At 42.5% G+C, this 15,361-nt stretch overlaps 1 protein-coding gene across 1 annotated transcript; it reads left to right on the top strand.

The window, feature by feature from the left end:
• Positions 1-235: 235 nt before the first annotated feature.
• LOC110508188 (inactive double-stranded RNA-specific editase B2-like) lies at positions 236-13,958 on the top strand. Its single transcript, XM_090224761.1, has 10 exons — positions 236-314; positions 623-1,839; positions 5,947-6,070; positions 9,034-9,202; positions 9,600-9,670; positions 10,021-10,215; positions 10,389-10,557; positions 10,670-10,855; positions 11,507-11,679; positions 12,212-13,958. The coding sequence occupies exons 1-10, from the start codon at positions 236-238 to the stop codon at positions 12,604-12,606; spliced, it is 2,778 nt and encodes a 925-aa protein (XP_090080887.1). The 3' UTR covers positions 12,607-13,958.
• Positions 13,959-15,361: the final 1,403 nt, after the last annotated feature.

The raw sequence follows: 15,361 nt of genomic DNA, 5'->3' as shown, positions 1-15,361 counted from the left end.
GGGGTCTGAATATATGGAGCTCGACATAGATCATACAGTAGAGGTATTTCATATGTACATTATATGAATCTATATCTAATTCTCTTCCATCATGACAACAACTATTTTGGAGATGACATAATGGTGCTGTAATCCACTCTTATGTGGGTTAACATACTGTATCTGGGGTTTTGTCGTGCTTTGTGTGAATTCCCCAGTAACTGCTCGTCTCTGTTGTGTTTCAGAGAGAACAAGCATGTGGTCATCTTTCATCAGCCCCATGAAGTTTAGAGACATTGGGACAACAACATCAAGAGACCGTGGAGACACTTCAAGTCAATTATTTATATATTTCCCTTTCCATGCTATTCACTCACACCACATTTCAATCAGAGTAGCACACCAGAAATGTATCAGTTTATAAATTCTTAAAGCTTTAACAAGAGAAAGGTATTGTGATTCATTTGAAAACAGCATCACATTTTGTAAAAGCAGAATATTTCAGGTCATCCCATCCCTGTAACCTTTTGCTAAGCTCTCCCATATCCTGTAGTTTACTTTTCTTGAAAATCTCATCAACCAAATGTGACAAGTCATAAAGGTTTCCTCAACTATGTTTCTTCTGGACTTGATTCGGGAACAGGTACCAGCAGTGTTGAGGTGAAGGAGAACCGCGACAGCAGAAACCAAGTGGACTATTCCACCATACTACAACCTGGACATCATACATCATCAGCTCTTTGCACTGACATCTCCAAAAGAAAGACGACAGTGGACTGTACCCTGGTACCTACACATCATACACCAGCTCTTAACACTGACATCTCCAGAGGGCTCTCCAGGACCACTGCTCTACAGAGGAAGCAGCCATTGGTGGAAGGAAAAGACAGGCTTCTCTACGAACTCCAGTTGATTTGTAAGAGGACTGCCCATTGTCTCACGTCAGATAGCGCCACGTCTCCGTCTGCACGGTGGGTTGGGGGACGAGCGTCGCATGGGAGTGATGCCACCTGTCAGAAGACAATGATGACTTCCTGGTCTGGCACAAAGAAGAATGCCCTGGTGCATTTGAATGAGCTGAGACCAGGTCTACAGTATGAGATAGTGTCTCAGACAGGGCCAGTTCACGCCCCTGTGTTTGCTGTAGGAGTAGAGGTCAACGGACTCAGGTTCGAGGGCCGAGGCCCCACCAAGAAGAAGGCTAAGATGAGGGCAGCAGAGCTGGCTCTTAGGTCCTTCATCCAGTTCCCCAACGCCCATCAGGCTCACATCACCATGGGAAACCTCAACTTCATCAACACCACAGCACCAGCAGACTTCACCTCAGATCAGGCTGATCTCGTCCCCGACACGCTCTTCAAGGAGTTTCAGCCAGAAGCACAGGAAGACCAAATCCTTAATCACAGAACAGGGGGAAAGGAGTTGCAGTTTGAGGAACCACCAGCACAAGGACAACTCTACAGAGCAGTGAAAAAAGGACAGGAGTTGCTCTCCAGTATCTGTAACCATGGGAGATTAGTGCGCCTGACCCTTGACCTGATGTCCTCAGCCAATCAGAAGAGGCAGAGGATCGGTTCCTCTATCGTTGGGGAACTGAGGCCCGTGGCTCTGCTCAATGAGTTAATGCCAGGCTTGAGGTACGTCTGCCTGACAGAGAGAAAGAAAGGCAGGCCGATCAGGAGCTTTGTGATGGCAGTACGGGTGGATGGAAGGGTATTTGAGGGCTGTGGGCGCAGTAAGAGGCTGGCTAAAGCTTCAGCAGCAGCCTCAGCCCTACAGGACTTGTTTAACATCAGTCTGGGTCCTGAGAGGAGCATCAGAAATACTGCCAGCTGGGCCAAGAGCGCACAGCTACCTCAGGTGAGTACCATTACGAACTTAAAGGGATACTTCGGGAGGCCCATTATCTACTTCCCCAGAGTCAGATTAACTAGTAGATACCCATAGACTTCCTGTCATTGCTCTTACTTCCTTCATACTGGATGTAGAGACATAAAAATGATATCCACAAGTTCATCTGACTCTGGGGAAGTAGATAAGGGTTCTGAGCTGGAAGGGAAATTCTACTGTTTTATATTGCTATGGGAAGATAGAATTGTTAATCTTGCAATCGGTGTCAAGCCTGTGTATTCAATTTTGACTGATATTCAGTATTTTCTAAAACAAAGATAATGTTGAGATACAGTGTTTAAATTTGCTGTAAATTGGATATAACAATCACAGTGCATTACATTTTCTATTATTGCTTTCATTCACATCCTCCTTGAAGTGCTCAGGTTGAACAGGGTTTTTGGACATATCCAGTCCTTTGTCTCTATTGCTGCAGTATGAGCATCCATCCCATCTTTTAAATGGTCCTACTGAATCTGTCTGAGGTGCTCTGACTGCCACCAAATGTAGTGTATCGTATCAATATGCCTTCCATGTCCAGGAGCCTAAGGACTAACAATGTCCTGTCCTGCATGCCCAACCACAGCAGCTAAACAACCCTGTTATGTCTGTCTGTCCTCAGAAAATCTTTTGCTGCTATGCACACATAAAAAATACAATAGTATACTATGGTATAAATACTATAGTATTCACCATAGTGTTTTTGCAGACTTTACTGTAATATTCACTGTAGTGTTTTTGCGGCCTAAAATCTGCAGAAAGACTACAGTGAATACTATAGTATTTACTGTAGTATACTGTAGTATTTACGGTTAACTATAGTATAAATACTATAGTAAAAGAACTGTAGTATATACTAAAGTAATTCATGTGGTGTTTTTGCGGATTGCAGTATACATTAGTATTTACTGTAGTGTTTTTGCTGAATGTAATTTAGTGTAGTATTTAATGTGGTGTTTTTACAGACATTACTGTAGTATTTATTATAGTGTTTTTGTTTTATTATCTTTAACATAGAAGTGGAGGATTTCTCCTTGAGGATACTCAAAAAGCTAATTTTCCTAAACCTGTGTTTTTGCAGACATTACTGTAGTATTTACTAGTGTTTTGGCCAAGATACACTTACTACAGTGTTTTTGCAGATAATACTGTAGTATTCTACTACTACAACATTCTGTAGTAAGTACTACACGAGGGATACTTCAGTGTGTACTACAGTGTATTACAGAATTCTATACTAAACTGTAGTATTTTTTGATCTGGGTGCTTCAGAATGTAAGACGATTTGTCCCAGAAGTTTAGTTCCATGAGTCTGACATGTCAATGGAAAGGAAGGCAAGCTTTACCATGATGGAGAGGTTGTCCACAAGACATAGGCTCTTGTTTGGCTACTAGCAGACAAACTGGCTCTATCTCAAATAGTCTTTCCTTGATTCCTTGTATCCTATCTCCTCATCTCCTTCTCAAACGTATTGGAGGAGAAGATCTAAAATCACTCCCTTCTGAACTTCTTCTCCAATTCGAGAAGGAGGTGAGGAGAGAGGATGCAAGGAATTGAAGAAAAATGAATTAGAAATCAAATCAAATCAGACTTTATTTGTCACATGCGCCGAATACAACAAGTGTAGCCTTTACCGTGAAATGCTTACTTACAAGCCCTTAACCAACAGTGCAGTTCAAGAAGGAGAAAATATTTACCAAGTAGACTAAAATAAAAAAGTAATTATAAAAAGTAACACAATAAGAATAATGATGCTATACACAGGGGGTACCGGTACCGAGTCAGTGTGCAGGGGTTCAGGCTAGTTGATGTAATCTGTACATGTAGGTGGGGGCGAAGGGACTATGCATAGGTAACAAACAAACAACGAGTAGCAGCAGTGTACAAAAGGGGGGGGTCAATGTAAATTGTCCGGTGGCGATTTTATGAATTGTTCAGCAGTCTAATGGCTTGGGGGTAGAAGCTGTTGAGGAGCCTTTTGGTCCTAGACTTGGCGCTCCGGTACCGCTTGCCGTGCGGTAGCAGAGAAAACAGTCTATAACTTGGGTGACTGGAGTCTCTGACAATTTTATGGGCTTTCCTCTGACACCGCCTATTATATAGGTCCTGGATGGCAGGGAGCTCGGCCCCAGTGAAGTACTGGGCCGTTGGCGCTAACCTCTGTAGCGCCTTACGGTCAGATGCCGAGCAGTTGCCATACCAGGCAGTGATGTAACCGTTCAGGATTGCATCACCTGTTTTTTTGGACACATCCTGGGTTTTTCATCAGACGAATCCCTAGCCCTCCAAAAAGTGCCTCAAAGTCAGGCATCTAGCTAGACACCTTAATGAACATTATCATCACAGCCTATTAGTGATCAAGGAGGAGCCCCAGACTGAAGGAGATTGAAATTAAGAGCGGAGGAGGTGTGAAGAGCATATTAATCTGACAGATAATTATTTAACACGCTCATTATGCATCATTACACATGACCTTGTGCATCCCCATTTAGACAACATATTTCCTTTCCATTCATCTCTCCAAGCTTGATATCAGGGGATGGGTGGGATGATAACTTGAATTATTATGTATTGTATGAATTATGTAAATAAAGTGGATGTGTTAGCCTATTAATTATTATTGTTAATCAACTAGCTTCTAAATATTGTCAATATCTCATTATTCTGAGATATACTTACCATATAATGCTCATGTAATACTGTATGTCCAGTATGTCTCCCGAGTGGCACAGCGGTCTAAGGCACTGCATCTCAGTCACTACAGTCCCTGGTTCGAATCCAGGCTGCATCACATCTGGCTGTAATTGAGAGTCCCATAGGGCAGGGCATTATTGGCCCAGCATCGTCTAGGGTAGGCCATCATTGTAAGTAAGAATTTGTTCTTAACTGACTTGCCTAGTTAAATAAAGGTAAAAAATATATATATAGGAAATAGGTTACCATTTAGGATGAACCCTGTGACAGTGCTTTCAATAAATCTGACAGAGGTTTCTTCTTTGTCAACTCTCCCTGAGACATCTTTTTTTATTCACCATTTAGTTAACTAGGTAAGTCAGTTAATTAAGGACCCACCCCTTCTTTTCAATTTTTGCCTAAAATGACATACCCAAATGTAACTGCCTGTAGCTCAGGCCCTGAAGCAAGGATATGCATATTCTTGATACCATTTGAAAGGAAACACATTGAAGTTTGTGGAAATGTGAAAGGTATGTAGGATAATATAACACATTAGATCTGGTAAAAGATAATACAAAGGGAAATTAAACCGTTCTTTTGTATTTTTTTTGTACCATCATCTTTGAAATGCACGAGAAAGGCCATAATGTATTATTCCAGCCCAGGTGCAATTTCGATTTTGGCCAATAGATGGCAGCAGTGTTTGTGCAAAGTTTTAGACTGATCCATTGAAATATTGCATTTCTGTTCAAAATTGTGTATCAAGACTGCCTAAATGCGCCTAATTTGTTTATTAATAACTTTTCAAGTTCAAAATTGTGCACTCTCCTCAAACAATAGCATAGTATTATTTCACTGTAATTGCTACTGTAAATTGAACAGTGCAGTTAGATTAACAAGAATTTAAGCTTTCTGCCAATATCAGATATGTCTATGTCCTGGGAAATGTTCTTGTTACTTACAACCTCATGCTAATTGCATTAGTCTACGTTAGCTCAACCTTCCCGTGGAGGACCTACCAATCCTGAAGAAGATTTATTAAGAACAAATTCTTATTTACAATGACGGACTAGCCCAGATGAAGCTGGGCCAATCGTGCGCCGCCCAATCACAGTCGGATGTGATTCAGCCTGGATTCAAACCAGGAACTGTAGTGTCACCTCTTGCACTGAGTTGCAGTGCCTTAGATCACTGCACCACTTGGGAGCCCCTATATAATGCACTACATTTGACCAGAGCCCATATGGGATAATGTCAACTATTATCTGTTTTTTTTGGTAGGTAAATGTTTGTTTGATCCACTATGTGGATGTTTATGTTTATGTGGATGTGAAAATAGATGTTATCTTGGCCGCTGTCTGTCTGATTTGACAGTGATCCATCCACTTGTGTGATAACAGTGCTTTGCAGAGTATATCTTCCACTTGGTGAGAGAGAAACACAGTGAGCTGGCTGACTGTTGCTGCACTCCCTCCCAGTCGCACAGGCGTCACAAAGTACTGGCAGGCATCGTAATGACCAGAGGTAGGCTATGGACTGTGTTCAAATGGCACCCTATTCCCTATATATACAGTTGCAGTCAAAAGTTTGGACACACCTATTCAGTCCACCTATTTTCATTATTTTTACTATTTTATACATTGTAGAATAATAGTGAAAACATCATAACTTTGAAACCAAAAAAGTGTTAAATAAATCAAAATATATTTTATATTTGAGATTCTTCAAAGTAGCCACCCTTTGCCTTGATGACAGCTTTGCACACTATTGGCGTTCTCTCAACCAGCTTCATAAGGTTGTCACCTGGAATGCATTTCTATTAACAGGTGTGCCTTGTTTAAAGGTAATTTGTGGAATTTCTTTCCTTCTTAATGCGTTTGAGCCAATCAGTTGTGTTGTGACAAGGTATGGGTGATATACAGAAGATAGCCCTATTTGGTAAAAGACCAAGTCCATATTATGGCAAGAACTAGAGGTTGACCGATTAATCGGAATGGCCGATTAATTAGGGCCGATTTCAAGTTTTCATAACAATCGGAAATCTTTATTTTTGGACACCGATTTGGCCCAAACATTTTTTACACCTTTATTTAATCTTTATTTAACTAGGCAAGTCAGTTAAGAACACATTCTTATTTTCAATGACGGCCTAGGAACAGTGGGTTAACTGCCTGTTCAGGGGCAGAACAACAGATTTTTACCTTGTCAGCTCGGGGATTCAATCTTGCAACCTTACGGTTAACTAGTCCAACGCTCTAACCACATGCTTTACATTGCACTCCATGAGGAGCCTGCCTGTTATGCAAATGCATTAAGAAGCCAAGGTAAGTTAATCGGTATCGGCTTTATTTGGCCCTCCAATAATCGGTATCGGCGTTGAAAAGTCATAATCGGTCGACCTCTAGCAAGAACAGCTCAAATAAGCAAAGACAAATGACTGTCCATCATTACTTTAAGACATGAAGGTCAGTCAATGCAAAAAATGTAAAGAACTTAGAAAGTATATTCAAGTGCAGTCACAAAAACTATCAACTGCTATGACGAAACTGGCTCTCATGAGGACCGCCACAGGAAAGGAAGTCCCAGAGTTACTTCTGCTGCAGAGAATAAGTTCATTAGAGTTAATTGCAACTCAGATTGCAGCCCAAATAAATGCTTCACATAGTTCAAGTAACAGACACATCAACTGTTTAGAGGAGACTGCGTGAATCAGGCCTTCATGGTCGAATTGCTGCAAAGAAACCACTACTAAAGGACACCAATAATAAGAAGAGACAGACTTGCTTGGGCCAAGAACCACGAGCAATGGACATTAGACCAGTGAAAATCTGTCCTTTAGTCTGATGTGTCCAAATTTGAGATTTTTGTTTCCAACCGCCGTGTCTTTGTGAGACGCAGAGTAGGTGAACGGATGATCTCCGCATGTGTGGTTTCCACAGTGAAGTATGGAGGAGGAGGTGTGATGGTGCTTTGCTGGTGACACTGTCAGTGATTCATTTAGAATACTAGCATGCTAACACAGCATTCTGCAGCGATATGCCATCCCATATGGTTTGCGTGGGACTATCATTCGTTTTTCAACAGGACAATGACCCAACACACCTCCAGGCTGTGTAAGGGATATTTGACCAAAAAGGAGGGTGATGGAGTACTGCATCAGATGACCAGTCACCCGACCTCAACCCAATTGAGATGGTTTGGGATTAGTTGAACCGCAGAGTGAAGGAAAAGCAGCCAACAAGTGCTCAGCATATGTGGGAACCCTTTCAAGACTACTGGAAAAGCATTCCAGATTAGGCTGGTTAAAAGAATTTCAAGAGTGTGCAAAGAAAGATGTTGTCAAGGCAAAGGGTGGCTACTTTGAAGAATCTCAAATATAAAATATATTTTGATTTGTTTAACACTTTTTTAGTCACTACATATGTGTGTTATTTCATAGTTTTGATGTCTTCACTATTATTCCACAATGTAGAAAATAGTAAAAATAAAGAAAAACCCTGCGCAGGTTTGTCCAAACTTTTGACTGGTACTGTATAATGCACTACTTTTAACCAGAGCCAATTTGGGATGCAACCATGATGACACATTTCATTGACTTTTAATATGGTAGTAAAATATTCAACAAGTCCAATTTTCAAATGGTGCATCTCTCCCTATACAACTGTAGATACCAGCAGAAGTCGTAAATTAATCAAAAGACTCTGAATATAGGTCTGTAGAGAGCACAGTAAGCCAGTCGACTGGGAGTGCACATAAGAGACTTCAGTTGAAGCCAGCATGGGAAACTCTCATTCAAAAACATTAGAGCTCCCCGGATCTAATAGAATACCTAAAAACGAGAGCGTGGGCACAACCATAAATTAGAATGAATTACTTTCTATTCATTATATTTCTATGGGCACCGTGCTTCCCAGGTATTGCTGCCCCAAAGGGCAGTGGTTCCAATAGGAATCCCTGCCAGCTCATTCATATAGAATTCCTCACAGGAAAATAAGCAGTTGCTCAGCTTGCTCTGCAACACAAGATGCAGCTTTATACCACTACCATTAATGAGATAAGACTGTCATTACGTCTTTGTAAATATTTCATGAGGTGCTGTAACAAGACAACAATATAGTAGGAGACTGGTGCATTATGTTCTGTACTGTTAAGAGTCATTTCTTATTCAGAAGCCATTTATTTTGCCATCTTAGTCTATTACAGTAATATTTTAATTAGATGAAGTTCTTTGTAGAGAGAGCCAAATTACGGTAACTGATATTCAAAAAGACAAGAGTTCCCAAATGTCACCCTATTTGATTCCCTATGTAGTGCACTACTTTTGACCAGGCCCCATAGGGTCCAAATAAGTAAAACAAAAAAACAGTGCACTATATAGGGAATTGGGTATCATTTAGATACTCACAAATCTATTGCATAGGTGTACTGTGCTGATTTTTGTTTGTTGTTGGCTAGTAAGAGGACCCTTTGTCTCCTATTATGGTCAGGTTTTGATCTGAGGCGTGCCCAGGTGGTGTCTTTGGGGACAGGGACCAAGTGTATCAGTGGAGAGTGTGTCAGTGACCAGGGATGGGCGGTTAATGACTGCCATGCTGAGGTCACCACCAGGAGGGCTTTCCTCCGCTTCCTCTATGCCCAACTGGAGCTTTTCCTCTGGTAATATACTGTATACATACTGTCTGTCATACACTGTATCTGTACACAAGGGTTGCATTCCAACTAGCACCCTATTTCCTATGTTGTGCACTACTTTTGATTAGGGCCCTGGGCTCTGGTTAAAAGTAGTGCACTATAAAGGGAATAGGGTGTAATTTGGGATGCAATCAAGGCCTTAGCCCTGAGGATGAAGTTGAAGAATCTTTGCTTTTGTACCTTTGAATTGAAGTTACAAGTGAACAATGTAATATCAGCTATTACCTATCTGCGCTGATGTTTTGGTGCCATTTTAAAAAGTATTCCCACCAACGTCAAGTGCACAAGGATGATTGAAGTAGAGAAATGTTGAACGTAAAAATCCCTTTTAATCTCAAAATATCTTAATTTGGGTGATTAGGCGACACACAGGGGCGTCATTTCAGCTAAACCTAGGGTACGACAAAGTGACAAGGGCGCTGAGGGGGGGGGGTGAGCCAAAGCCATTTACTACAGTCATCTTTACGTGTGAACTGTTTTGAGAAAAAGTTGCGCTGTTCCCTGCGAGATTCCCTAAAAATACCCCACTTCAATCCAGCTACGAAGAAGTTGTGAGTTCCGTTCTCTGCAGCAGAGTCGCATTTTCCAAATGACTAACAGCCTCTCCTCTCGCTCCCGGGCGTCCACATGGTCCTAAAATCAGCCCCTATTTCCGCTAAATTGCATTTGCCTTTCAATCAGGATTGCAATGATTTTAGTAGCCTATTTTAAATTGTTGGTGTTGAGCTAGGCTATTATACCCAATTAAGGCCCCTGGCTATACGTTACCACTTCTTAAAAAGTTCATACTCAAAATGATCATAACAACATCATTTCCTTGTTTAGCAACCGGCCAGGCAGTTTGGAGCAGTCGATTTTTGTGCGAGACAAAGAGTCAGTATACAGACTGAGAGACGGTATTCTGTTCCATATGTATGTGAGTTCATCGCCCTGTGGGGACGCACGCCTCAACTGTCCCTACGAGATCACAGCTACACGTAAGAAATATTGACATTTGTTAGTTGATTTTATTTCATTCATACTCACAGTCAACAAGACTGAATTATGCGGAATGCACAGTTACATTAAGACCATACTTTAAAATGCTCCACCTGTCTGTACTGTGCTTTGTAGAGAAACTTAGCATTATATCAATTGTCTCCTCTCCCAGACCAGAGCGGGTATAGATTTGTGAGGAAGTTGCGCTGCCATCTGAGGATGAAGATGGAAGGTGGTGAGGGTACACTTCCTGTCAGCGTACTGAGAGCCAATCAGAAATGGGACAGGAGGTTGCCGAGGGAAGCTCCCGTAACCATGTCCTGCACAGATAAAATTGCCAGGTGAGCTCCAGATAGACAGTGAGAACGTTCCCACTGATTCACAAAAGTATAACATACTGTATAAAAGGGGGCTAGTCTGCTTGGTCTCTAGCCTCATTGTTTGTGTCTCCAGGTGGAATATTCTAGGTCTCCAGGGCTCTCTCCTATCTCACCTGGTGGAGCCGGTGTACCTCCACAGCCTCACAGTGGGCAGCCTGTGCCACACGGGTCACCTGGGAAGGACCATGGCACGACGCATGGGCCACATCGCCCCTCTGCCCTCGTCCTATAGACGCAACAGGCTACTGCTCGGCTGTAAGTCACGCCCCCTGCCCTCGTCCTATAGGGGCGGCAGGTAGCCTAGTGGTTAGAGCATTGGACCAGTAACCGAAAGGTTGCAAGATCGAATACCCGCGCTGACAGTGTAAAAATGTCATCCTGCCCCTGAACAAGGCAGTTAACCCACTGGCCATCATTGAAAATAAGAATTTGTTCTTAACTGACTTGCCAAGTTAAGTAAAACTAAACACAATAGACTGCAAGTCATGCCCCCTGCCCTCGTCCTATAGACACAATAGACTGCTCCTTGGCTGTAAGATACACCCCCCTGCCCTCGTCCTAAAGACACAACAGGCTTTTCCTCGGCTGTAAGTCACCCAGATATAAGAGGTTGCTTCAGATATTTAGGTTCACGTTACATATCCATGAGTCAGTTCATTTGGCAGAAGACTACTTAGTGTTAGAGACTTGACAAAGATAAATGTTAGGAGGAGGCCTGGTGGAGATGTTCCCTACCAGGACAAACAGCCTGTTCTTCCAGACACTTTTCATGGTCCGGTCTCTTCCTCTAACGTTTTGCCTCTATTCTGGCATCTGAATAGGCATGTTAAGTACGTACCTGCCCCTCCTCTCGGGTCTCACCGAGTCCTGACCCCAGTCTGGTCTCTGTGTGCTCTCCAGGCCTCAGCAGCAGTGAGGGTCGGCAGCCAGGGAAGTCCCCCAGCTTCAGTGTGAACTGGAGTGCTGGAGATGGAGAGCTGGAGGTGGTGGATGTCTCCACAGGCAGGAAAGACTCAGGGACACCATCCAGACTCTGCAAGAGATCCCTCTTCACTCGCTGGGAGAGACTACACCACCAGGTTAGTTATGCATAGTGAAGCTGTAGATTGCTTCCCAATTGGCACCCTATTCCCTGCATAGTTGACTATTAGGGTAGTTTGACACATGTACAGTATGTATTGGATAAAGGTATTAACAAATTATTTGCTTACTGCAGATAGTAGAAAAGATCAATCTTCATTAAAATGCAGATGTGATCCATCTTTCTGTGTCCAGCTAATGCTAATTATTATGACAATGTTTTTAAAGTACAGTTTCATTTCCATCGTGAAATTAAATATGTATGTGGCAGCGCGTTCCACTGTTCCAAATGGCAGCGGTTAAATTTTGATGACATTACAGAGTCATAATTATTTAGAAAAGCATTTGAGTAGCTTCCCACAGAAAGGCTTCCTGCACTCAGTATCACATGCAAGAATACACACAGTCATCTAAAAATCCATCCTGGCTGTAGTCCATTAAATATGTTTTTGTAGAGAGGGAGAGAGACAGAGCAATAGGGAATATAAAACAAAGTCCACAGAATGTTAATTTGTTTGGTGAAATTTAAATGGAGGAGATAGCCCAGCTGTTGAAGTTTGCAGTTTATGTTGGCTCATTAGTTTTTATTCTGTCTGGGTGGTGTATTTTATTAACCCTTTCTTACTGTCTCCATCTACTCAGCTTAGCAGTCCAGGAGGAGTATTGGATGCAGAGGAGGCCCATTTTCTTATGTCAAATAGCACAACGACTCTGTCTGCACGGTCGGTTGAGGGAAGAGTATCGCCTAGGAGTGACGCCACCTGTCGGAAGAAAATGGAGGAGGCCATGAAGACGTACTGTGGAGCTAAGATGGCAGCAGGGGCCTACCAGAGAGCCAGGCAGAAGTTTGTCGTCTCGCTGCAGGAGGCAGGTCTGGGCATCTGGAACAGGAAACCACCAGAACAGGAGCATTTCCAGAGCAGGGTGTGAGGGGCTCTTCAGTCCAGGGAATTTTCTTTAGCCAAATTCCCTCACACACACACACACACGCACGCACACACACACTGTTCCAATTATGGTAACTAAGAGGTTGTAAAATACAATGTCACCACGATAGGAACAGCACATACAGTGTCTTCGGGAAAGTGTTCAGACCCCCGAGACAGGATTGCTAAATTCTGTAGCATTGAAGGTCCCCAAGAACACAGCGGCCTCCATCATTCTTAAATGAAAGTAGTTTGGAACCACCAAGACTGGGGGAGAAGGGCCTTGGTCAGGGAGGTGACCAAGAACCCAATGGTCAACCTGACAGATCTCTAGAGTTCCTCTGTCGAGATGGGAGAACCTTCCAGAAGGACAAACATCTCTGCAGCACTCCACCAATCAAGACTTTATGGTAGAGTGGCTTGACAAAAGCCAACCCTCAGTAAAAGGCACATGACAGCCCGCTTGGAGTTTGCCAAAAGGCACCTAAAGACTCAAAAACAAGATTCTCTGGTCTGATGAAACCAAGATTGAACTCTTTGGCCTGAATACCAAGCGTCATGTCTGGAGGAAACCTGGCACCATCCCTATGGTGAAGATTGGTGGTGGCAGCATTATGCTGTGGGGTGTTTTTCAGTGGCAGGGACATGGAGACTAGTCAGGATCGAGGCAAAGATGAATGGAGCAAAGTACAGAGAGATCCTTAATGAAAACCTGCTCCAGAGCCCTCAGGTCCTCAGACTGGGGCGAAGGTTCACCTTCCAACCGGACAACGACCCTAAGCACACAGCCAAGACAACGCAGGAGTGGTTTCGGGACAAGTCTCTGAATGTCCTTGAGTGGCCCAGCCAGAGCCCGGACTTGAACCCCATCGAACATCTCTGGAGAGACCTGAAAATAGCTGTGCAGCGACGTTCCCCATCCAACCTGACAGAGCTTGAGAGGATCTGCAGAGAGGAATGGGAGAAAATCCCCAAACACTGGTGAGCCAAGTGTCATGACTGTCCTGTGAGGATCACAATGGATCAGATCAGCTTGGCAATGGCTGACAATAACCAGACCTTCTCTCACCCGCAGAGGGGAGGAGGGAACTGGTGTGGGAGTTTTGACACCTCCACACCCGGTCGTAAATTTAAGTAGAAGAAGACCTTCTTTCTCCCCCTTTAGTGTCGACCAAAGGAATGTCTTTGTGTCACAGTCTGTTCCCGCTGAAACTCTAACACGGTCAAACGTGGATAATGGAACAATATTTCTAACATAACAATGTGGGGAATGGTCAGTGGGGAACTATGGAAAACCAATGTAATATTGGTTTACATTTTGTGATGTCATTAAAAAACTGTATGGATGAAATACTATAACTTGGAAAGTATGTCCTCTTTATCTGTCAATGTTTCATCCAATACATTGTGCATTTGATATGGTCAGCGACTTCAATGAGTTCCGATGTTTTTTCATCCAACTTGGTCATTGTGTTCATTAATTGGATCGTCTTTGGTCTGCAGCATTTGGACTAGAACATTACTGCTTTGAGGGTTGTTCATCAAAACTGCATGCATATTATCAAGTTGCAAGACCCTGTTTGTAGATAAATCGTCCGATTGATCTAGTTTTTGCGTGGACTGGGGTTTACTTACGACGACTCATCTTCAACACAATCAGCATTTGGTGCTAGCGATGTTATTGGAACATGTGATAACATAAATAAATATTAGCTGTGTATACTCACGCTTCTGAAGCCCGAAAGACAGATATCATACTCCACTTTGGTCAAACGAATATATCCTTAATTGGCCGGCCCATATGTCTGGCTCTAGGAATTAATACTCCACCTTCTACACTGATCCTTACTCAGTATGCAACACCGGAGGCAATCTTTCTAGTATCTTGGTCAAAAGGAATCACAGTCCCCCCTTAACGATAATCCTGCCTACGGCTCCAATGGTGTATAACGTAATCTGCTACACAATTCATATAGACTGAATTCAACAACAAGGCCTAATTGTGTTTTAGATTCCTCGCACAGGGGCTCCAATATGTTGTGCCTTTACTTTCATTAATCTGATGATTTATTTAATCCACTAACTATGTTTAATTGTTACCCGATTAAATTAATCATGTAACTCATTAGGAATTTGGGGCACCACTGAAGAGGTTGTTTAAAGAGTTACCATCTCCCGAATTAAAAACTATAAGGTATATATCTATTTCATCGATAAAAAGTCATAATATTAATAATTTCCTCTTACCATATCATCATTCTGAATAGTTGTAACCTCCTGCATCTCCAAAAAACCCAGCCTTGCTCATGATTCATTACTACACCAATTGGTTAATTATTTATTTACTAGCTAACTAAAATGAGAGATCAGGATAACATACACACATAATACATGAGACAAAGGTCCCTAATGGACTTTTACAATATGGTGGCTTTCCTCACCACGACATGGAGAGGGAGATAGAGATAGAAAAATACACATTATTCTCACATTAATCATATTGTTTGCATACGAACCAACGCTCGTTTGGAATAAGAAATCATTCATGTATTTACATATGGGTGTCTTTGTCCGTCATGTAGTCCTGAACAGAACTACAGAGTTCACTCTTCCATTCGCTTCTGAAGCTGCTTATTTGATGATAAGTTGGTTCCAGTGGGGTGAGGAGAATAGCGTACGGTGATTTGAGACTCATAGTAGGATGGGATGGTTTGAAGAGTTTGAGATATTTGACTCAGGACAGCTAATCAGCTGTACAA

This window comes from Oncorhynchus mykiss, chromosome 28 (genome assembly GCF_057628025.1).
Source record: "Oncorhynchus mykiss isolate SJ-2025 chromosome 28, ASM5762802v1, whole genome shotgun sequence".
Classification (NCBI taxonomy): domain Eukaryota; kingdom Metazoa; phylum Chordata; class Actinopteri; order Salmoniformes; family Salmonidae; genus Oncorhynchus; species Oncorhynchus mykiss.
This window is presented reverse-complemented; position numbering and strand designations above follow the sequence as displayed.

What these genes read in the sequence shown, in the direction of transcription:
- LOC110508188 (XM_090224761.1), top strand. Translation starts at nt 236, where the DNA reads ATGTGGTCATCTTTCATCAGCCCCATGAAGTTTAGAGACATTGGGACA. An exon ending in AGAGCGCACAGCTACCTCAG is followed by an intron (nt 1,840 to 5,946) that starts GTGAGTACCATT and finishes GTGTGATAACAG; the next exon opens with TGCTTTGCAGAGTATATCTT. An exon ending in GAGACTACACCACCAGGTTA is followed by an intron (nt 11,680 to 12,211) that starts GTTATGCATAGT and finishes ATTTAAATGGAG; the next exon opens with GAGATAGCCCAGCTGTTGAA.